Genomic DNA, 23,254 nt, shown 5'->3' with positions numbered 1-23,254 from the left:
AAGCAAGTGTGTTTTGGTTGTGTGCTATATGGTTTTAAAGCAGATTATTAGGAAACCATGGTGAAGAGTATTGGGGTGCACTGCTCCCCCAGCCCACATACATACTTGTGTGTGTGTGCACGTGTGTGTGTTTCAAGGCCATTTCGACAACCTGAGGAAAGCTATGAATTTCCTGCTATAATTTCAGTAGGTTTCATGGTTCCTGCCAGGGCCCTCCATGAACCATAGTTTTGGTTATTTCTGATATGGTAGAAGATATACTTTGTTGGGAGCCAGAAGCCCTGTGTTCCCTCTGTGGTGTTGCTGCCAGCTTTGGGAGACCCCTATTAGGCAAATACGCTCCTTCCTTTTAAAGAAAACTTTGATTTTCCCCTGCTATACAATGAGTACATGTATACTATAGAGAACATATATAAACAAAAGGAAAAAAAATCACTTTTAATCCCACCACTCAGAGAGAAGATCATTATTACTTTTTTGATGTTTCTTTCTGAAAGATATTTCTGTGCACATACATAAATTATTTTACATACAGAGATGGGTTCATACACTTTACACATGGGCTGCTTTCTGCACTTGGTGGTAGGCTGTGACCCTTTTCACGTGCCATTAAGCTCTCTTCCTATTTTTAATGACTTCATACTAATCCATTTTCTGGATATACCTCATTTTACTTGATAAGTCCCCTATTTCTGGACACTGGTGTTGTACAGAAATCTTTTCCTTTATCTAAAATTGGAGATTTCATTTTCTTTTATGAAAGCAATACAGAGAGCATGAGGGAACTTTGTGGGGTGATGGAAATATTCTGTATCTTGATCATAGTAATGGCTACATGAGTTTATACATTTGTTGAAACTTAGCAAATATATACTTAAAATGGGTGCATTGTATTGTATGTAAGTTATACCTTAATAAAAGTGGTTTATTTAAAAAGTGATACTAATGTTAGAGATAGGATTTTTAAAGGTCTTTCCCCTCACCAGTAAAAAGGAGGAGGGGCAGTTCAGTTTTTAACTGGGAATACACAATGTTTATGACTCACAGTGAGTTAAATAAAAAATTATAATGCCAAGTACCTATTGAAACTAAGGCCCACTTTTCAAAAAAGATGCCATGTTTTTTGTAATCACCATCGACTATACTTGGGAATCATTTTTGATGTTCTCTCAGAACCTCAGTCTGATTAAGGAGAGGAAAAAAATTCCAGAGCTGGAATTCCTTCATGGAAAATTCCCTGCTACCTTTCTCATCAAGGCTCAACATAGGGCAGCAGCAACAGACTGGTCTGCATTCTCCCTTTTACATGTGAAGGAGAATGAGTGATTGTCGTGTTCTGCATATTTTTAGGCTATGTGATCCAGCTGCCGGGGCTGAAGTTACCTGTTTGCCTATGGGGAAGAAGACAGAGGAAGGTTCAATTGTCCATCCCAGAGTTTAGCTTCAACTTTTGTTACTGTTGTGTAGTTTTTTTCTCCAGTTTCCTACTTCTTTTTTTTTTTTTGAGATGGAGTTTCGCTCTTGTTGCCCAGGCTAGAGTGCAATGGCATGATCTCAGCTCACCGCAACCTCCGCCTCCTGGGTTCAAGCGATTCTCCTGCCTCAGCCTCCCAAGTAGCTGGGACTACAGGCATGTGCCACCACACCTGGCTAATTTTGTATTTTTAGTAGAGACAGGGTTTCTCCATGTTGGTCAGGCTGGTCTCCAACTCCTGACCTCAGGTGATCTGCCCGCCTCTGCCTCCCAGGGTGCTGGGATTACAGGCGTGAGCCACCGTGCCCGGCCAGTTTCCTACTTCTAACCCTTAGGTAACTTGAGTATCCTGGATGTTAGTGGATATTTTTTCTAAATGATTTCCAAATTGCTTTATTGGCAAGAATCCACCTCTAGGATGTCCTTCCCGTATTTTGCTTCATCCTTGAACTAACATCCTAGGAGCAACACATGCTGCCTCTTTTTAAAGGGGCCTGGAGGCGTGGGGCAGACCCTTGAAGGAAGGAAGGAGTTGGTGAGCTGAGGTGGTGAATGAGTTGACATCGTGGGCTTCTTTCAGAATCCGTTTCTGAATCCATGTAGCTACTTGATTACAGTTTGGGCTTCTCACCATGATCAGAGCGGTCTTGGCCTATTTTTCTCTTCATTTAAAGGTACAGATCTGTTGTGAGCAAACAGGCCTTACTCTTGGCTTTTCCCTTCCACTGTTGTACCATCTTTAATATCCCAAAGCTGTGTCTTAGAGTCTCACTGATTTGAATAACCTGCCACCCAGAGTTTTTGTTGAGTGCCCTAAACAGTCATTTAAACCTTTTATTTTTAGTTTATTTGGCAGAGAAATAAGCTATATTCACCCTGATGCTTGTTTTACTAGAAAGGGAAACTTGAAGTCACTTGGGTCTACCAGCCCAGTTAACTCTTTAAAGAAAATAGGGTTCTGTTTTGGTGTGGTTCTTTGTTTTTGTTTGGTTGATTGTCTCATATGAACCCAAACTTAACAAGTTGTGTTTTTACTTTAACACTGTTATTTCTTTTATACAAACTTTTTCGTTTGTCACTTCAGTTTTTAACGCTGTTAGTAAGTAGGGCCTCTGGTAGGGCCTCTGACAATCAGCCGCATCTTTTCTCTCTCTCTCTTTCTCTCTCTCTCTCTCTGCATATACATATATGTATTCTCACTGTATCTGTGGTTTTCTGAGTGTGTTACATAGGTGTTTCTAATCTTCTAATCTTTGATGGTTTTGCCTGTTTTAGGCTGTGATAATGCCATTATCATCTGGAATGTGGGAACAGGGGAAGCCCTTATAAACTTGGACGATATGCATTCAGACATGATTTACAATGTGAGCTGGAACCGGAATGGCAGTCTGATCTGCACAGCTTCCAAAGACAAGAAAGTGAGAGTCATTGATCCCAGGAAACAAGAGATTGTTGCTGTGAGTATTCCTAGGATGAAAACTCAGTAGTTGGAGCACTTGAGTGAGTGTGAGCTTTCTGCTTTTTAAGGCAGGCAGCAGTACTGGTCAGTGGGACCCTGTTGTGTGTAGACACCAACTGTGAATAAGAGAAGGCTTATAAAGGCTTCTGTCTCCCCAGTTGTGCTTCTCTCCAGAGTTGTAAATTTTCCAGCTTTTACTCAAGTCTCTCACTTTGTAGCCTTTTTTCACAAAGAAATAGTTTGTATCAGTTCACTAGAGTCCTTAAGAGTTTATAAGTCTTGATCAATGAAACCAATTGGCTGCATTCCTGATTTTGCAGCTTAGTATTGAATGTTGATTAATCAATTCCTCACCCTTTTCCAAACACAGCTGTTAAAGATGCAACAGGTGGCCGGGCATGGTGGCTCACATTTGTAATCCCAGCACTTTGGGAGGCTGAGGTGGGTGGATCATTTGAGGTCAGGAGTTTGAGACCAGCCTGGCCAACATGGTGAAACTCTATCTCTACTAAAAATACAAAAATAAATAAATGAATGAATGAATGAGTGAATGTGCGGGGCGAAAAGCAACAGGTTCTCTCATCAGCTCAATGTCTTAGTTTCTGCCACCCAAACTGGACCTCAACAAAATCACATACCTTGACAAAAGATGGACATTTGGGTCTTCAGTCAGTGTTGAAACTACACATAGTAAGTCTGAGAAGGCCTCATTTGCCACACTCTGAGGCCCTTCCTGAGATGTGGTTGTTCTTTGGCAGCATCTCTTTTCAAGAGTTGGGCAATGATAGTAGCTGGTGCTTACTGAGCCCTGGGGACTTGCCCAACCCTGTGTTAAGTGTTTTCTCCACCCGACATCTTCCAAGGGTTGTCCTAGTGCATTCATTAAACTGCTGAGGTCAAGGAAAGGGTTAACTAGACAAGGCTTCTTTCTGCCCTATGATATTGGTAGAAATGGTAGGGCATGCCTAATCTCCTTATGTTATTATCCTCTTGAGAAACAAACATTTGTCAGAGTCCTTTCATGTGTTTTATTTTTGCAGTGCATAGACTTGGGTTGGCAGCAGGATATGGTGGAGAGAGCGAGTCTTCTGAGTTAAATCCTGGCATTCTTGCTGCCTCACAGAGGGACCTTGACCAGATCACATAGTATCTCTTTGTTTCCTCATCTGGGGAAGGGGGATGGTTAACACTGACCTCCCTCCCACACCCAGGTGAACATGAATGGCAGTTGGTGAGGTTGGATCTGTGCCCAAGTTTCCCCACTCACCTTGTCTTCTTGCAGTTTAGTGTGTGGCATGTGCCTTTTTGCTCTCCAGGAGAAGGAGAAAGCACATGAAGGAGCAAGACCCATGAGAGCCATCTTCCTGGCCGATGGCAATGTCTTCACCACTGGGTTCAGCCGCATGAGCGAGCGGCAGCTGGCTCTCTGGAATCCGGTACGCCCTCCCCAGCCTTTCCAATTGCTTTCACTTGAGCTTTCTCTCTGTTCTGAGCAGGTCTTCCAGTGAGTAAGTAGATTATGGGATTCTTAGTGTAGTTTTCTAAACGCCTGCTTGTCTTAGATTGGATGTGAAGTTCTTATCCTCGTTGGAGACTTACTGGTAAATGTATTTCAAAGACATACTTTTGATACTCCTGAAGAGGCTGTTGACTATATTTTTTAAAAAGAATGAAGAATCTAGTGTTTTGGATTTGGGAAATAAGTTCATATTTCATAAATAATATGATCAGTTGTCTAAATCAAAATAGTCATGCTTGGGAAAATGTTCATAATTAGCTTAAGTGGGGAAAAATACAACATACATTCTATCATCTCAATCTCTGTGTGTACACGTGTCGGAAGGAAATAGATCAAAATGATAATAGCTTCTGCCACCCACTGGGCTGTAGGATTTTGGAATATGGAATGATTTTTATGTTCTTTTTTATATCTTTCAACTTTTTAAAAGCACACATATTTTATAATTTAAAAAGTACTTTTAAAAAATAAAATAGGGTGGGCGCAGTGGCCATTCCTGTAATCCCAGCACTTTGGGAGGCTGAGGCGGCTGGATCACTTGAGGCCAGGAGTTGGAGACCAGCCTGGCCAACATGGTGAAACTCTGTGTCTACTAAAAATACAAAAATTAGCCACGGGTGGTGGCATGTGCCTATCTATAATCCCAGCTCTCGCGAGGCTGAGGCAGGAAAATCGCTTGAACCTGGGACGCGGAGGTTGCAGTGAGCCGAGATAGCACTACTGCACTCCAGCCTGGGCGACAGAGGGAGACTCAGTCTTAAAAAAAAAAAAAAAAAAAAGAAAACAGTAACAAAGGAGAAGGGCTTTCTCATCATTGTCATGAAATCACGCTGATGTATGCGTGCATTATGTTGTCAAATCAGTGAAATTTTGTGAGTTGGATCTCATTTAGCATCCCTGTTGCTGTTTCCATGTATGAGTATTGTATGTGCATAGTTCAAACTTCTGTTATTCTAGGAAAATGGCTCGCTTAATTGGGATAGAAGAATATATAATAAGGTTATAAAAATTTATTTTAAAAAAATGTATACACACACATATATGTATTATTATTATCTTCCCCCCAGAAAAATATGCAGGAACCAATTGCTCTTCATGAGATGGACACTAGCAATGGGGTGTTGCTGCCTTTCTATGACCCTGACACCAGCATCATTTACTTATGTGGAAAGGTAAACAGTAATTTTGATGTTTGGTGTTAAATGCTGTAAGTGGAAACATTTATCCTTCAGAGATTTAGAGGATGGGCAATGTGTTGTATCTGTTTAATTTTTCTAATCTGTGTGTGTGTGTTATAAGCCAAGGACAGATAATTTGGTATTTTTAGGTCTTGAGACTGGACTGTGTGCAGCTTGCCAGTTGTGCAGTGATAACACGCCATGTTGCATACTTTTGACTGAAGCAGAGATTGGGCTGGGGTATTGGGGAAAATGCTCCAATCAGGGCGCTCTTGTGAAAAAAAGAAGATACACTGGTGTTTCATCTTCACCTAGCAGTGCTACCTGATTGGTGATTTTAGATTTATCTGTACTTATGTCAGGGATGGGCAACCAGTTGGCCACATCTAATGCTGAAATTTGTTGGATAACCCTAGATGAGCATGGGTATACTTAGTACCACACACCGTGGACTTGGAAGGAGAATGGTGCTTTGTGGATGCAAACTTTTGAGGGCCTCAGAGACTCTCCAGAGGGTTCTTGTTCCTGGGGTTCAGTGCTAGGGCTCGGGGCTTGAAGATATGAGGCCTGACTAAAGCTCAGGGGTGATAACAGTTATAGGGAGACTCCACACTGAACTCCAAAAACCTTCCTCCTGCCTTATGAGCTCAGCATACCTAGACTGTGGGTAGCTTTATTATTTCATTTTTGTAAGTGGGAACCTTATAATTCCCTTTTTTTTCTTGTAGGCTGAATTTCCCTTAGAACTTTTTGTAGTTGAAATAAATGAATTAATAACAGTGGAGCTGTTGAGGTAGTCCCTAGACCTGTTAGATAGCCCTTCACTGGGTGGTAAAGCTGGTGTTTGCTTTTCATAGCTGATTGAGCATGCTGCAGACCTGCTTTACATTTTTATAGGTCACTGTTTTAGAAATGGAGATCTTGTCTGTTCCCTTGAAAGCCATTTTACTGCAGATGTTAACAGGTGTTAAATGCATTTACCTTGCCGTTGTTGCCCTTGACTGAATTAAAACAAACAAAATGAGCAGTTACTCAGATATTAGTAACATGAGATGGAAAATTCTTTTGGGCATGCAGAAATGACTAGTAAGGGTTTAGCTTCTTTTCCATTGCTTTAGATATCTCAGTCATTGAGACAAATGGAAATCATGAGAACTGGGAGCACTGTTGAGGCATGATACCACCTAGCTATTTTTGTCTTCTTCTTTCTTACATATATGTATATCTCCTCTCTGCCAGACAAGATTGCCGTCATTGTTCAGGTTGGTGTAACTGTGTGACAATTATTTGTATTTAGACTAACATATGCTTCAGTACTCAAAGATATCTGACTATTCTAAGCAAGAAAGTAGTAGAATTGTACACATTGCCATGAGATGGCACTTTCTGAGGATACTCACTAAAACTGAGTTTCTTCATTAGAAAAATCTCACTTTTTATCATCATCTCAGTGCCTGGTATTGGTGCCCTTAGGTCTGTGAACAGCATTGCGTTATGCCAGTAAATGAATACTTAAATCAATAATTGCATTCTCAGCAGTCCTCTTAGTCTTTGTTTGTTTGTTTGTTTTTCAAAGTTGAATTGCAATGTAGCTGTTTGGCAGAGGCATTAACATTTTTGCCCTAACCCTGGCCTGATGCCTAGGCTCAGGGGAGTAAAATTAGAGCCAGGAGCCAGGAGGCTGAGGAAACCACTTAAAAGGCATGCTAGCATTTGATAAGTAAGGGGTTACTTTGTGAGGAAAAGAAACTGTTATATGCTTTAGGCAAGCCTCTTTATGAGGAAGAAAAGGTCAGCTACTGAAGCGGGGTCCCAACTACTGCTGGGTTTATAGAGGAGAGAGACACCCCCATAATCCAGATGTTTCAGTTAACAATCAGACACAAACTTGTCTCTGGTTTCTTACAGGGTGACAGCAGTATTCGCTATTTTGAGATCACGGATGAATCCCCGTACGTCCACTACCTCAACACATTCAGCAGCAAGGAGCCTCAGAGAGGGATGGGTTACATGCCCAAGAGGGGACTCGATGTTAACAAATGTGAGATTGCCAGGTAAAGAATCGAGATTGTCAAGTATTCTAGGTTGGTGTAACTGTGTGACAATTATTTGTACTTAGACTAGCATATACTTCAGATCTCAAAAATATCTGACCATTCTGAGCAAGAAAGTAGTAGAATTGTACACATTGCCATGAGATGGCACTTTCTAAGGATATCACTAAAACTGAGTTTCTTCATTAGAAAAAAATCTCACTTTTTTTTTTTGAGACGGAGTCTGGCTCTGTTGCCCAGGCAGGAGTGCAGTGGTGTGATCTCAGCTCACTGCAACCTCCGCCTCCCTGGTTCAAGCAATTCTCCTGCCTTAGCCTTCCAAGTAGCTGGGATTACAGGCGCCCACCACCACACCCGGCACATCTCACTTTTTATCATCACCTGAATGCCTGGTGATACCAGAGCAATACAGCTACAAGAAATTCTATGAAGCCCAAGTCTTTCTATCCTTGTGTGTACTGTGGAATTAATACCTCATTTCCTGCCCATATAACTGAAGTGCAACAATGAAGCAGCATAGCTGGGGTGTATTGCACACCTACTGAAATAGCGAAACATGCATCTTTAATCTTCAAGCTGAGGCCATGGTCAGTGTTCCCTGGTGGGCAAGTAGGGAGAGCCTGGCTCGGGGATGGAAAAGTGGGTGGTTTTCCTACCCTATGAGTGGAAGAACCAGAGTCAAAACTGTATTTGGGGCCCCACTGGTCCTAAAATAGAGAAACCAAAGGTCCTATAATGGGGCGGTAGGTTAGCTTGATTTAGGAAGTTCAGCTATGATATAATTTCTACCTCTCTGTACTACTTCTGATTTTTAGAAAATTCATATTCTAAATGCTAGCAGGCTTCCTAAGGGACAGGCTTTTTTCTCATGCTAGTCAACAAATATATCCTCTGAGACTCAGTGACCACTGGCCATTTCAAACCACAGAATAATTAGCACTGCATCATCACATATAAGGTCGTACCAAACATTTGTGTAACACTGTGTTTATGTGGACTTTTAAAACGCTTGCTGTTCTGGTCTCACAATTAAAGAATTGATACGTCTTCCAAATAAAAGGAAGAGAATTTTTATAAGCCCCTTTTTTATATTAATCTCTACTAAAAATACAAAAATTAGCTATGTGTGGTCGTGGGTGCCTGTAATCCCAGCTAATTGGGAGGCAGAGTCAGGAGAATCACTTGAACACAGGAGGCGGAGTGAGTCGAGATGGTGCCACTGCACTCCAGCCTGGGCAACACAGCGAGACTCCATCTCAAACAAACAAACAAAAACAAACAAACCAAAACTCTCTATGTGATTTTTTTTTAGTTGGAATAATGAAGGAAAGCTGTTAAAGATAATTGAAAATTGTGGTTTAAACCAAACTAATCAAAATGTGGTTCAAAATAGACTGAATTCAAGTTTATGATTACATCCAGTATTTCGAAACACATTTGTTGTCATCTAAAAGTTCGACAGACTATAAACACAGTTGTTCGGAATGTCTCCGATTTATGAAGTGTTTCTTGAGCATTTATTGTATGCCAGGACTGTGCTAAATATGCTACTTGCTACCTCTTACTTTTCATAACAACCATATGTGGTAGGTGTAACTTTTATCCCCATTTTATGGATGAAGAACTTAAGGCTTGGTGAGGTTGTCACACTCTCGTGGGTTTTGGTAGTAGAGCTGGAAGTCAAAGCCAAGTCAGTCTTTTTATTCGCTATACTAACCACAGAATTTTCATTAAATCAGTCTTTAAAAATGTTTTTGGGCCAGGAGTGGTGGTTCACCCTGTAATCCCAACACTTGGGAGGCCAAGGTGGGAGGATCACTTGAGCCTCGGAGTTCAAGAGCGGTATGGACAATCTAGTGAGACCCTGTCTCTACAAAACATTAAAAAAATTAGCCAGGTGTGGTAGTATGTACCTGTGGTCCCAGTTATTCCAGAGGCTGAGGATTTGGCTTGAGGCCAGGAGGTCAAGACCTCAATGAGCTTGTGCCACTGCACTCCAGCCTGGGCAATGGAGCAAGACCCAGTCCCAAAAAAAAAAAAAAAAAAAAAAAAGGTTTTTGGTTTATCTGGGACTCTTTTAGTTTTTGGTTGAAATAGTAAACAGGCACATTTGACACAACCTTCCTTTTAAAGAGGACGATGATTTTATAAACCTTTACCACCCTGAGCTCTACTCAGCTTTTGTTCCCCTGATGCGTTAGAGCAGTGTATCTACCAGGTTGTCTTCAATGGACTCCTGCCCAGTTTCAGATGCCAAAGGCTGCAGGTTTCCAGGAGAAATGGTTTTGCATATTTGATGTGGCAGTGTCTTCTCTGACTTAAACTCTTGGAATTCAGAAAACATTTCCCCAGCAGCATTGACGCGCATACTCAACTCCCCCCTTGCACACCAGCCGTTTGATCTGGTGATCTGGCCAGGACGCTCACTAAGGCCACCTCTCTTGCCAGGAGCTTTAGAGACTTTTTTTGTTGTTTCCCGTCTTGACTGAAAAAGAAAATTGGCTTGACCTTATCAGGGTCATCATAAGAGAAGTCGTTTCTGGTCTGTTTAGTTCTCTTGTAGGATACAAATAAAAATGTTATACCTTTCTTCCCCATTACAGAGCTCTTTGCTCCCTTCTTCCAATATTACAGTGCAAGTTGCTTTACATTCTCTTTCCACATTTTGGATAGTTTCACATTTTTCTTGAGTGTCATGTACGATGTGGTTTGCTAGGATGAGAAAATCATAATCCTAGGATTGTTTTCTTTTGCTTTCTAAAAGTCATATTTATTACTTACATGTTCAACCACCTCAAGCTGGCAGAAGACCTTGTACCCGCGTTGTAGATACAATCTAACAGATGTGTGTTCTCTCCTGTATGTTGACATGGTAATTTTTTCACAAGTGAGTCAGTTTCAGTGTTGCTATTATTTCCACCACAGTTGGTCTGCCCCCCAGATAATTGGCATTTGTAGACCTCTACTCATGGTTCTTGTCTCCAGTCTGCCATTTCCTAGCATAGTGACTCTCGGCTTCCGTTCTCTCATCTGTCAACCGGGAACACTAAATTCTGCCTATTCCCGGGGTGGATCAGATGTGGGGATGGGTAAAGAAGCACTTGACATTTCAGACAGCATTGTAGAAAACTCATTATTCATCCTGTTAGTCAACCTCATATTTCACTTAATGCAACTTTGCCTTTATTTCCCCTCTGAAGATTCTTCAAACTTCATGAGAGAAAGTGTGAACCTATTATTATGACTGTTCCCAGGAAGGTGAGTGCTGAGTTTTCTAGACAATCCATATTTTAAACAAATGTAAAAATAAAATTCAAAAATCCCAGGCCTTTCTTCTTCCTTACCCATGGGTGCCAAATGTCTCTTGTAGTCCGACCTTTTCCAAGATGACCTGTATCCTGACACAGCGGGGCCAGAGGCCGCGCTGGAGGCAGAAGAGTGGTTCGAAGGCAAGAATGCAGACCCAGTCCTCATCTCCTTGAAGCACGGGTACATTCCAGGCAAAAACAGGGATCTCAAGGTGGTCAAGAAGAACATTCTGGATAGCAAGCCCACTGCAAACAAGAAGTGCGACCTGATCAGCGTCCCCAAGAAAACCACAGACACGGCCAGTGTGGTGAGGACCAGTGGAGTGCAGGGGTGCTTGGCTGGTTCAGGCTTTATCCTCTAGAAAGCCCTTGTGGTCCAGGGCGTCGGCGAGTACTGCCCCAGCTGGGTGCTCAGGGGTTTTCAGTAAACGAAAAAGTGGGAGAAGGTCCTCGGTCACGTGATGGTGGTGGTTTGTGGCAACACTTGCCTCCTTTAACGGAGTTAAAGCTCCTTTAGCCCCATTAAAAGAGCCAAGTGTGGCCACAAACCACCATGATTGGGATAGGTATCAGTTTCCTCCTATCTCTCAGTGTGAACAGGAGCCTCTTGGGTTTTTCCTGTCTTTTGCCAAACTAGTTAAACCCTTCTCTGATTTGGGTAGAAATAAAATATCATGGGAGCGTGGGGTCATAGGCACCAGGGAGAGGAGGTCCCTGGAAGGAGGGAGTGGCACATGTTCAGATGTAGCTGAGTGGCTACGACAGAAGGATCTGGCGGTGTGGGGCTGGCAACAAGGGGGATTTAGGCAAGAGCCCTTTGGGTGGGGAATTGGGAATCAAGCCTGCCTTTGACTTGCTGCGGCCACTGGAGAGTGCTGCTGTTGCCGGGAGAGCAGGTCCTGGGTAAGAGAGAAGGAGTGGACACACAGGGCAAGGGTTTCCCTCCCAAGAAGGAGCCTCCCTCACAGATGGCAGGAGCTCTATAGCCTCTGGGAGAGTCACCCCTCTCTCTGGTCAGATAGAAGTTACTCTTGATGGAATGATTGGGGTGGTTAGGACGTAGGACACTGTTGAAGGAGCCTGTTTTGTCCTATAGTCTAACCGTGACCCAGGAGACCCTTTGTTTGAGTAAATGCACAGGCTTCGGGATCAGAAGTGGCACTGTGACACTGTGACACACTGTTGTTTTGCCACGGGATCTCAGATAGATCGGCCAGTGCTCATTGCATTCAAAGCCCCAGACATAGTAGGGCTTTGACTTCTCTTTTCAACTTGGTGACTATGGCTTGCCGTTTGCAAAATAGAAAACTACATTTTATATCTTACAAGTTTTGAACAGTGTTGAACTTTGTTTACTGCATTTTAATCACTGCCTCCTTTTTTTGTTTGTTTTCTTAGCAAAATGAAGCCAAGTTGGATGAGATTTTAAAAGAGATCAAATCTATAAAAGACACAATCTGCAATCAAGATGAGCGTATTTCCAAGTTAGAACAGCAGATGGCAAAGATAGCAGCCTGAAGGTCCCACCCCCACCCCTACAGAAAAAATGGGAGCAAGAACTTGTGCTTGGGAGCTGGTTGTTGGTGTGGTCCTAGGGAGGGCGGAAAGGGAGGCACTGCCATTTGGAGACATTCCATTTCAGATTTGTCAACCAGCGATAGGCCACATTCCAGTAAGAACTCAATTTGTCTCCCAAATTTGCAGAAACAAAACGTGATTTAAAAGCTGAGCTTTTTATCAGAAAGCTTTTTTGATGTTTTAAGTGTTATGTGACTTGTTGAACTTTTTAAAAAGTGCTACTTTTAAAATCCCAGATACTCTGAATTTTAGAAAACAAACTAATTCTGATTGTGTCGTGCCCAAGTACCCTTTTTTTTTAATGAATAGGGACCAATGCCACGTTGCTTTTTATATTTCTTTCTTTTCTAATGTTGCCAAAACCAAAAGTAGCTTTGTTTTCCTTTGTATTTTGCTACTTTGCAGTATTTGTGTGTGGGTTTTTTTTTCCTTAATTTGAAAGGGACAGCACTGTGTATGTTTATAAACTAAATGAAGATAAGATATTATTTTGTATAAACATTCATCTGAGAACAATCAAAGCAGTAGCCACATGGTGCTGGCTCCTTTGCAGCACAAACCTGGTCATTTTGATGACTGTACAACAGGAAGACTTGAAAAATCACGTGGATTCATATTACCACCGCTCTCATTTCATGGAGTCTTCTGATCAAAAAAGCTCACGTCGTATTTCTTCCTTTCCTTTCTCTTTTCTAGAAATTGGGTGTTTGTACCAGAATGGAATTTTGCTTCTCGGTTATCCTGTGCTTCAGATGATTATAATCTAACCCAAACTAGCATGTGTTTCTGCAGTTTGTTACACACCTAGGATCATATTGCATTCATCACTTTAAACATCATGTTTCAGGTTTTGGTCAATACTTGACAAGGGTGCCCAGGACAGGAAGACGTGTACTGCTGAGTGTTCCTTCTTGCCCTTTTCAGCAGCTTGCCCAGCTCTTGAGTACAGTGGTGGGGACTAAAAATGTGGGCATGTGGAGAGGGGTATTTGCCCTGGGTGATCCTGTTTCCCCGTGCTGTCCCCATGCTGTGTTGGAGGAGGAAGTGGCTCTCCTTCCACCAACAAAGCTCCTGCTCTACCCTCTTCCTCACATGTGCTGCGACCTCTCTCAGGGCTCCCCCAGCCATTCCTTCTTTCCTTCCTGCCTTTTTAGCTCTAACCACATTAAGCTAAGACACGGCCAGAGGGTGCGATCGAATGAGTATTTAGACTGAGGAGAATGATAGAGAGTGAAGCAGAAACAGGAGCGCAGACCTCTGCTGTAGCTTTAATGCATACAAACATGTCCCTCCGCACAACTAACCTGCCCTGTCTCTCCATCTCGCACCAAGGCTGCGTCAAAGCACAGAGGCTCCCCGGACTCGGAGGGGGCCAGAGACTGAGCTCTGGTCGCCTGTTCATTCCTCGGTTAGCTGGAACTTTGCCCCATTTCCAGTTTCTTATAGTGCATGCTTGGGAAACAAGATTTAAGGAGCCTCTGTTTTGGAAGGGCTGTCTGTGATTGAACGTGAAATGTGTAGTGCCATTGGGACCACGAAGGGAATTCTTGCACATGCTTGTGCTGGTGTGGGCATGGGACTGGCTGGAAACGTCTGTATGCAGGGAGCCAGGGTCAGGGCAGAGTGTGGTGACAGCCGAACTTGGAGTAATGTCCGTGTAGAAAAAGGACCATGTTCTTATCCAGCCAATACTGGGAGTGCTGTCTCCACAATTTCAGGGCATCTGAATGTTTGATGTGGTTTTGTGTGTGTGTATGTATGTGTTTAATATTGAAGTGGATCATGAGATGTAAAGAAAACAATAATGGCAATGACTTATATTCAAATCTGTATTTGTTTCTTTATCAGTGTAATCTGCTGAGGACCTTTTGTCTAAGATTCAGAAGTGTTTTAAGGTTCTGATATCGAATTAATGAAGTAAAGTTGTTGATGGTGGTGAAACACCGTAGGGCATGTGGTTCAAAGAGAAGCAGGAGGGCAAGGGAAAGTTACCCTGATCTTAGTTTGTAGCTTATGACTTATTTAATGAATGGATGCCCAGCCAAGCTCAGAGTAGGCGCCCAAAGCATTGTGGATTATTTTCCTGTTTTGTCTTTTTTTTTTTTTTTTTTTTTTTAAGCCGTGACATCCCAGAAGAGGACAGTGAATTACTCCTAGGTCGGCTCTTATAGAGTGGCCATAGTGTTCTGTCAAAACACTTGCTTCCATTTTCAGAGATAAAAATCATTGATTACAAAATGGTGTTTGTGTTTATTTCACGCCTTGGCTGTCTGTGAGGCAGCCCCCACCTCTCTGCCTGACATAGCTTCTCTGACTTTGGTGGACGAGCACGGTGCCGTACTCCTCTCCGGGGGTAAGTACAGGGGAAGCGCGTGTGGATGGCTCAGCTCAAGTGCAAGTGAGATCTCCAAGCCAGTCAAGCACTGTGTTTTGGCTTCCAGCAGACCTGAGCCTTTGGATCCTGCCTCAGACCTTTGCCAGCGGTGTATCCTGGGATGAGGTTCCTAATCCTTCTGAGTCCCTTTTCTTGAAAGGAGGATGATAATTCCATGTAGTTCAGATGAGAGGAATACCTGTGTGGCCACACAAACAACCCTCACTGCATGGCCGCTACTGTTACTATTATGAGTTGATTTTCTGACAGAGTCTTTGAAAGCACTTTTTCTTCAATAGAAGCAAAATTCTCTTGGCTCAGCTGTGACTTTTATTCCAGCAGGCTTCCAGGGTCAGTTGAATTGCAGGGCATCCCTTTTGCACTATGACATTGTCTCGTGACATTTCAGTGATTGTAGCAAAGAATTTCCCACTGTTTGCTTTTTCTGAATATGATGAATGGTCAGCATAAAGCTCCCCTTCCTCAAATGCCTTATCTTAAAGTTGCTTTAGTCTATGAGAAGAATGGCTGCCATGTTCTTGGTCCACTCGTGGCTGCAGGAAGTAGAAGTTGGCAGGGCTCTCTGTAGACCCGAGGTGCCCGCAGTCAGCCGGGAGACGCGTGGTGGTCTGTTTATGACTAACTTGTTTTCTCACTCAGGCCACCTTGATTCTTTGCCAGAAGACCTGAAGGTCAGCATGCTGGCCCCAGACAGCCAGCCAGACCTCGTCTGGGGGGAACTTCCATTTTTTTTTTTCAAGGTCACTTCCCTTGCTGTACTTGGTATTCTACATCCAGAAAAACTCTTTGTTGGCTCTTAAGAATCTGTTAACTCTAAGTGGCTCCTTCTCTCTCTGCGGGCACATTAAGTATCCCAGTGCTGGCAGTGGGTCACGGACGTGAGTCACCGTCAAGGGCACACCTTTCCTGCTTTAGACGGGCAACCCTTGATGTCCAGGCTGGACAGTGCCCTTTGTGCTCTTTTATTCGTTAAAAAGAAGTCCCTTGCCAAAGAATGTAGGGGTGGCAGTCCTTTCCTGCGAGAAGCGGGTATGTGCGGGGTGGACAGCCTTTCCAGAGGGCAGTCTGGCAAGTGTATCAAAAGCCTTAAAGGTTTTCTTAAGACCCAAGATTCTCACCTTTGGAAATTTTGTCCCAGGGAACTAGTGGGAGGTATATTCAGGAATTAGAAGAGTAAAATCAACTCTGCAGAAGGGGGTCAGTAAGTTACTTGTCATATCCATATGTTATAATACTGTTCCATTATTTAAAGTCATTTAAAAAGAGTATTGAATAGGAAACATTAAAAAAATAGTAAAATAAAGTCAATTCCAACTTGCGTTTAAAATATATACCTACCTAGGTTGAAACATGAAAGTATATTATTTCTGGGTGCTGGATGTCACTACCAACTTTTTTCTGTGTATGCCAAGTGCCCTACAGTGAACTGTGTTGCTGATGTCAGCATAAAAAGTGAAAGTGTGTTTACAAAGTAATTCTCATCAGCTCTCTACCCCATGGAGTCACTCTGCAGTAAATGATGTTAGTTGGCTTATCCATTCAGAAGTAAAATGGGGAAGAAAGTGAAGTCCATTGGACCTCATAAGAACATTCAGGACCAGAACTTCTAGTGAGAAGTGTAGGTTTCCTAATACAGATATGTAAAACCAAGCCCGAACAGATGGCTTGTGACAAACTTTTAAAAGGATATATGCATATACAATGTATACTTATGTGTAGAATAAATACCAGAAATGTTGTTATTGCTATAGGGAGGTAAAGTTGTGTGTAATTTCTATTTAATCCTATTTTTCTGAATTTAGAAATTTCCTATAAATGTATTTATTCCCAGAAAGGCATTAAAATTAATGTATTAGTGATAAGTTAATAATTATTAAGATAAGCATAAATCAGTGGAGATGTTTGAAATGGTGCAGCAACATTTGGTTAGCTGTGGGGGCAGCAGGGACAGCAATATACATTCTTAATGGAGTCCACAGTTAAAATAAAACCTTTTCTTTTTCTATTTAGAAGAAAGTAAGTCCCTTTTAATCTACACTTCAGACTAGAAAAAATGTAAGCCCTAAAGCAATGGAATACATCACAAAGGAAAAGACAGATTGGCTATATAAAAATTAAATTACGTAAGACTTTAATATGGCAGAAAACGAAGGTCATCGGAACTGGGAAATACGTTTTCTTCCAATATAGTAAGGGCTAAGTATACTTTGATATGCTTCATCTCAGCTGCAGCTGCTGCCTCTATTTGAAACGTGACATGTGAAATGTTAAGTCCCAGGCAGCTGATGTGCAGATGGCAGCTGTCCTCATCCCTCCTGCAGGAACCGAGTCCACCAGCAAATGGCTTATTCTCAACTTCGAACTTTGGGGTGTGGGGTGGGGTGGGGGTGTGTTCGCTAGGCGACACTGGCCGTGGTGTGCCGGGTGAAAGTTCCCCTGTGGCGAGTGTCAGGAGGGCTGGATGGGAGATAGGAATTACTGCGCATCCCAAGATCCTTGAGGATAAGGTGACTGCTGAGTTGGTTGGATTGGCTGAAATGTGGAGGGGGGTGAGTTTAGAGAGGCAGATGGGATCCTTCAAATTCATTGTAGTTGGAGTTTAATTCATGTGAACGAAAATGGGTAAGAGGGCAGATTTTAGGATCCTGAGTTTAGTGAGGGGCAGATAGAGGGTGAGGCACGCGGCTCCCTGACAGGCTTCATGGTGAGGGGCTAGAAAGCAACGTCAGGGCCGTTGCCCAGGGAGCCTGAGGGCAGAAGTCAGAGGAGGAAGTTACCCACTTCAGGACTCAACTTGGAAGGCAAGTAGACAGGTCTATTCTGCTGTCAGAAAAAATCTGCACACTTGAGCTTGGGCACTCACCACTGGGTGCTTAGTTTTGTTCTTAGAGTAGCTTCCTCACACTGATCTCAAAGAGTAAGTGGACTTTTGGGGAAGGACTTCCTGGTGGGTTTGGAACAGAACTGGGGAGAAGTGGCTCAAAGGCCCACAGGCAGTTGTGGGGGCAGAGAAAGCTTTGGGCTGCCAGAGAGGAGCAGTCATCTGTGTCTCCGAGGGGAAGAGCAGGGAGCAGGCCTGGTTACAGTGGAAAGGGATCACACACAGGGTGCCTGGCCCCTGAAATGCTGCAGAACGTGGTTGGAGCTGGTTGCCAAGTTTGTCCAGGCTCCTCTCCACTGGGTGTCTCTCAGGCCCCCAGCAGCAGGGCTCCCTTCCCAAGAGCCCTGTGCCTCTCATCGCCCATTTCCTAATGTCCTCTCCCCCACTAGGTAGGGTTGCATTCGTCTTGGCATTCACTGAGTGAGAACTTGCATTTACAGTGAGAGTGTCACCGGGCTGGAGAGAACTGTAATGGAGCAAGTGATCCCTGGTCCAGCCAGGAGAGGTGCTCAGGCTAACGCTCAGTGCCTTGAGGGAGTTCAGCAACAACGTCCAAGCTTGGGGGCTCTAGTGATGAAGTCTGAGAACTGGGAAGTGCCCCATCCATGACAGGGAGCTGTTGCAGCTTCATTTCCATGCAGAGATGCTATTTGGGTTGTGGAAGTTGGGATAATACCTCTTGGTGAACAAAATCCTGGGCTGCTTATCACCATCCCCACTTACAGCTCCCCAAATGCAAAATGAGTTCTTATCACCCTGAGCAGTGTCTTCAGGAGGCAGTGGCCTAGAATGTCTCATAAACCACAAGGTGGAGATTCCATCTGGGGATCTGGCCACCTGCCAGGTGCCTCCCCATGTAGATACCAGTCTAGTGTCCGAATAGCCTTGTAGCTGGTTTCTCTGCCTCCAACTGCCTGTTCCCTGTTTTGCTTCTAGAGTGATGTTTTCTGTCAAGGTCTCTGAAGGAGACACAAGTGATTATCCCTTTTGTCTACAGGAGGAAGTTCATGCTCTTCCACCTCTGAGCCTCCTTGACTCCCATCTTTTCTTGCGTATCCCACACCCAGGCTCTGGTTTCACAGTGCATCCATATCCCAGCTACTTCTCACACGTGCCCGGTGACTCCCCCAGCCTGTGCTCCCATCATTTCTGCGTGGACAGAGCCTCTCTATTAGCGTTCTCCAGAAGAAGAGTACCAATAGGGTCTGCATGGGGGAAGAGAGAGAGATCGGGATGTATTTAAGGAATTGACTCACATGATTATGGAGGCTGCTAAGCTCCAAGGTCTGCAGTCAACAAACCAGAGAGACCCAGGAGAGCTGAGTTTTTCAGTTCAGATTGGAAAGCAGCTAAAAACTGATGTCCCAGCTTGAAGGCAGGCAGGAGTAATTCCTTTTTTTTTTCTTTTTTTTTGAGACGGAGTCTCTCACTCTGTCGCCCAGGCTGGAATGCAGTGGCACGATCTTGGCTCACTGCAGCCTCCACCCCCTGGGTTCAAGCAGTTCTCCTGCCTCAGCCTCCCAAGTAGCTGGGACTACAGGCATGCGCCACCACGCCCGGCTAATTTTTGTATTTTTAGTAGAGATGGGGTTTCCCCATCTTGGCCAGGCTGGTCTTAAACTCCTGACCTCAGGTGATCCTCCCACCTCGGCCTCCCAAAGTGCTGGAATTACAGGCATGAGCCACACGCCTGCAAGGAATTCCTTATTACTCAGCCTTTTTGTTCTATTCAGGCCCTCAACTGAATGGATCCACCCACCCACACCAGAGAGAGCAACCTGCTTTACTCAACCCACAGATTCAAATGTTCATTTCATCCAGAAAACCCTCACAGACACACCCAGGGTAACGCGTGACCAGATATTTGGGCACCCCATTGCCCAGTCAAGTTGACAAGGTTAACAGTCACAGCTTCCTAACCCAGCTTCCCCCACCCACTTGAATCTGTTCTCAGAGCTGCAGCCATAGTCACCTTTTCAGGTATTAAGGCGGGGGAAGGCATGCTAAGGCCCATGGGCTAACTCCAACCTGCCGGAAGCTTCTGTGTAGCCCACAAGCTAAGAAGGTTTTTTACATTTTTAAATGGTTGGGGGAAAAAACAATATTTAGTGACAAGTAAAAATGATATGAAATTCAAATTTCAGTGTCCATCAATAAAGCTTATTGGAACACACTGTGCCTTGTCTGTGGCTGCTTTTGCTCTATACTTGAAGAGTTGAGTAGCTGCAACAGAGATCATATGGCCACAAAGCCTAAAATATTTACTGTGTAGCCCTTTAAGAAAAAGCTCGTTGACCCCTGTATCTAAGGCTTCAGACCCTCCATGGTTTCCCATCCCACTCAGAATAAAAACTAAATCCTCACCACTGGCTTAGGAGGCCCCGTGTTGCCTGCCCTGCCACCCCTCACCCTCTCCTGATGTTCTCTTGTGTTCAGGAGGCCTTCTACCCCTGAGCTTCGCATGTGCTGTTCTCTCGGGAGTGCCCATCCTTTCCCCACCTCCAGTGTCTGCCCTTCCCAACACTTCACCTGACCCCCATATGTAAATAGTGCCCGTAGCACCTTAGTAGCACTGATAGCTGATCTATCATCTCATTGGAGTTTTGACTGTCTTCCCTGAATTGAATATAAGCCGCATGAGGACAGGCACTGGTTTCCTTCACCAGGATCCCCAGAATCTGGCATGATGTGTCAATCAGTACTTACTGAAAGACTGAATAGTTGAAAATGTAGACATTATCTGGGATGGGAGCACATATTGCATTATCCGCCCAGCAGTACTTTGCTCACAGAATAAGACTGTCCCGGAGCACAGTCGACTCCAGGTGACCTATGAGCCCCTTGGAGCCATCATCAGTGGCATCAGATCTGGGTTTTCCTTTATGGGGGCCTGGGAGTTGGGGAAGCCAGGGACCACGCAGGCAGAGCAGATACACAGTGATGAAGAAAGGGCTTCTGGGTCCCTGTAGCTCCCCGAGTCCATGCCTAATGTCCAGCTTTATTTCTGATCTTAAATTCCACAAAATATCCCAGGACTCCTATTGCCAGGCCCCTGGCCTCCTCAAACAACACCAAGGTCTCTCCCCTAAAGACCCCTTCCCAGGGGTCTTTGAGGCCAGGTGATTGAGGATGTCTGCCAGAGGCATGGATTCCTTCAGCCACTACCCTCTGGGGAAGAATCACGGAGTCTGGAGTACATTTCTAACATTTGTTTGCCCTCTGGCCTTCCAGGTCTGGGACCAGCAGCGCTGGCTACCCCCAGCCCAAGCAGACCCAGTGAGCTGGGGAGCCCCTGTTTTCTTCCACTCTGGAGGAATGGCTTCATGCTGCAGTCTCCAGCCCAGAAGCTGGTTCCTAGTGCCGCCCAGATTGGCAGCGAAAATCTGGGGCCGAAAGTGAACTCCCCAGAGCTCTGTTCCCATTTGAGAAAGGGAATTGAATCCTGGCTGGAGCAGGCCCACAGTGGACCATTTCCCCTTTGGATGATTCAAATCAGCAAGCTGTAGCCCGTGAGCCCCCCTAGCAGCAGGGGAACGGGGGAGGGCAGGCAGCTGGGCGTGACTTCCCCTCCTCCCTTCTGGGCCTTGCTCGCAAGCAGCTCTGTTCTTATTCTATTTCATGAGACCGTTGCTTTCATTCGAACAAAAGGTCCCATTGTGAGTAAACTGAAAAGACCACTGCCCTGAGAAACAAGCGGCACAACCAGCAAGACTCTTGCCTCGGAGGAAGGAACAGGCTTTTAATGGGCTTTGCAGTCTGGCTGGGCTCCGGTCCGCCTGTGCCCTCCTGCGCCACCAGGGAGCCTCAGTTTCCTTAGAGGGACAGTGACCACTGGCAAGGGAGGTGGGATTCTATAAGCGACGTCACCCCTGTTTTCCCCATTTTTAGGGAAGCGGACACAGGTTTGCATAGGAAGCCAGCACCTGGTCGGGGAGGGATAACAGTTCCTGACAAGTTACACATAGATTATAAAATCTCAGGCTATGCCTGGCCTGTCAGTTATAGTCCTTGCCTAGCCACATATGTTCAGGATTCCACAAATGTTTAATTTTTCATTTTCTTTAATAACTGTACTGTTGACCAACCTAAGCTTGGTAAATACCAGGCTGAAGCTAAGTTGCGCTGGCTTTTGGCACCCAAGCCTCCAAGCCTTCCTCTCTTTGTCTCTGTAATATGAGGCTTTATTACAGCTGTGCTTGTCACTGGTGGGAACAGTTCCCCACCCCGAAACAACAAAGAAGCAAAACGCAATTAAATAGGCCACTGCACACATGCAGCTGTACAGGCTGTGGTGTTGCCTCTGGGGACTGGGGACCACCATGAGGCTGCAGGCATTTTCATCCATCAGTGAATGGAAGGAAGACTGAATTTAGTGCACGGATGATCACTTAAGTATAAAGAGGTTATAGGTTGTTTGTTTGAATACCAAATCTCTAGTTGCTCAGGATCCACTTGTAAGAGAGCTCCAAGTAGGAGCCCAATGAGCCATGTTTTTGCTTTAACATGGGGCTGTTCCAACAGTAGCAGGCAGTTAGTTACAACCAGGAGCACATTTTTCTCAGAAGACCCATAAACAGCTCTTGCTTCCTAGCCTAGCCCACTACTGGGCTCCAGTGTAGAGAGGAACCTAACACCCACTGGCTTTGCTGATTGCAATTCCTGCTCCACACCCCAAGCAGGCTCACACGGTGTTGCGAGGAGGTGGGGAGAATTGGGTCCTCTTAGACCAATCACAGCAGGCAAGGTCTGCAAGGAGGAGCTGGAATCACTTATATATTGAACCAATATTTATTGTGATTGAATGCAGGCTCTTTCACAGGACACCCTAGGTTCAGACTCTGGCTTTGCCACTTACTAGCTCTGTGACCTCAGGCGAGTTTCTTAACCTCTCTGGAACATTTTTTTTAATCTACAAAATGGGGATACTAATAGTACCTACCTCATGAGGCAGTTGTAACAATTAAACAAATTAGTAGACAAGGCATGGTGGCTCATGCCTGTAATCCCAGCACCTTGGGAGGTGGAGGCCGGTGGATCACTTGAGGCCAGGAGCTTGAGACTAGCCTGGCCAACATGGCAAAACCCCGTCTCTACTAAAAATACAAAAACTAGTAGGCCATGGTAGTGAGCACCTGTAATCTCAGCTACTAGGAAGGCCGAGGCAGGAGAATCACTTGAACCCAGGAGGCAGAGGTTTCAGTGAGCTGAGATCGTGCCACTGCACTCCAGCCTGGGTGACAGAGTGAGACTCTGTCTCAAAAAAAAAAAAAAAAAAAAAAAAAAAGAATAAAAAGTAAAATAGACATCATTATATACATTTTTTCTATATACAAATATAGAAAAGAAAATATATTTAAAAGGAAAGGGGCATTCATAATTATGCCACCCAGAGATAGGCACCGTCAGCA

At 44.3% G+C, this 23,254-nt stretch overlaps 1 protein-coding gene and 1 pseudogene across 5 annotated transcripts in view; one reads left to right on the top strand and one right to left on the bottom strand.

The window, feature by feature from the left end:
- The window catches only part of CORO1C (coronin 1C), an 84,592-nt gene extending 69,784 nt beyond the window's left edge, over nucleotides 1-14,808 (top strand). For all 5 annotated transcript variants that reach the window (XM_019038806.4, XM_063694288.1, XM_063694287.1 and 2 more), the window contains 7 exons: nucleotides 2,750-2,931; nucleotides 4,250-4,369; nucleotides 5,520-5,624; nucleotides 7,539-7,684; nucleotides 10,885-10,942; nucleotides 11,055-11,300; nucleotides 12,391-14,808. In XM_019038806.4, coding sequence (XP_018894351.1) covers nucleotides 2,750-2,931; nucleotides 4,250-4,369; nucleotides 5,520-5,624; nucleotides 7,539-7,684; nucleotides 10,885-10,942; nucleotides 11,055-11,300; nucleotides 12,391-12,510 — 977 coding nt within the window. In that variant the 3' untranslated portion in view covers nucleotides 12,511-14,808. The remainder of the gene's footprint in view (nucleotides 1-2,749; nucleotides 2,932-4,249; nucleotides 4,370-5,519; nucleotides 5,625-7,538; nucleotides 7,685-10,884; nucleotides 10,943-11,054; nucleotides 11,301-12,390) is intronic.
- Nucleotides 1-23,254, bottom strand: part of LOC129526019 (basic proline-rich protein-like) — a 328,162-nt pseudogene that overhangs the window by 245,633 nt on the left and 59,275 nt on the right.

The sequence above is a fragment of the Gorilla gorilla genome, chromosome 10 (genome assembly GCF_029281585.2).
Source record: "Gorilla gorilla gorilla isolate KB3781 chromosome 10, NHGRI_mGorGor1-v2.1_pri, whole genome shotgun sequence".
NCBI lineage: Eukaryota > Metazoa > Chordata > Mammalia > Primates > Hominidae > Gorilla > Gorilla gorilla.
The sequence above is the reverse complement of the archived record's forward strand: the minus strand, read 5'-3'. Positions and strand labels throughout refer to the sequence as shown.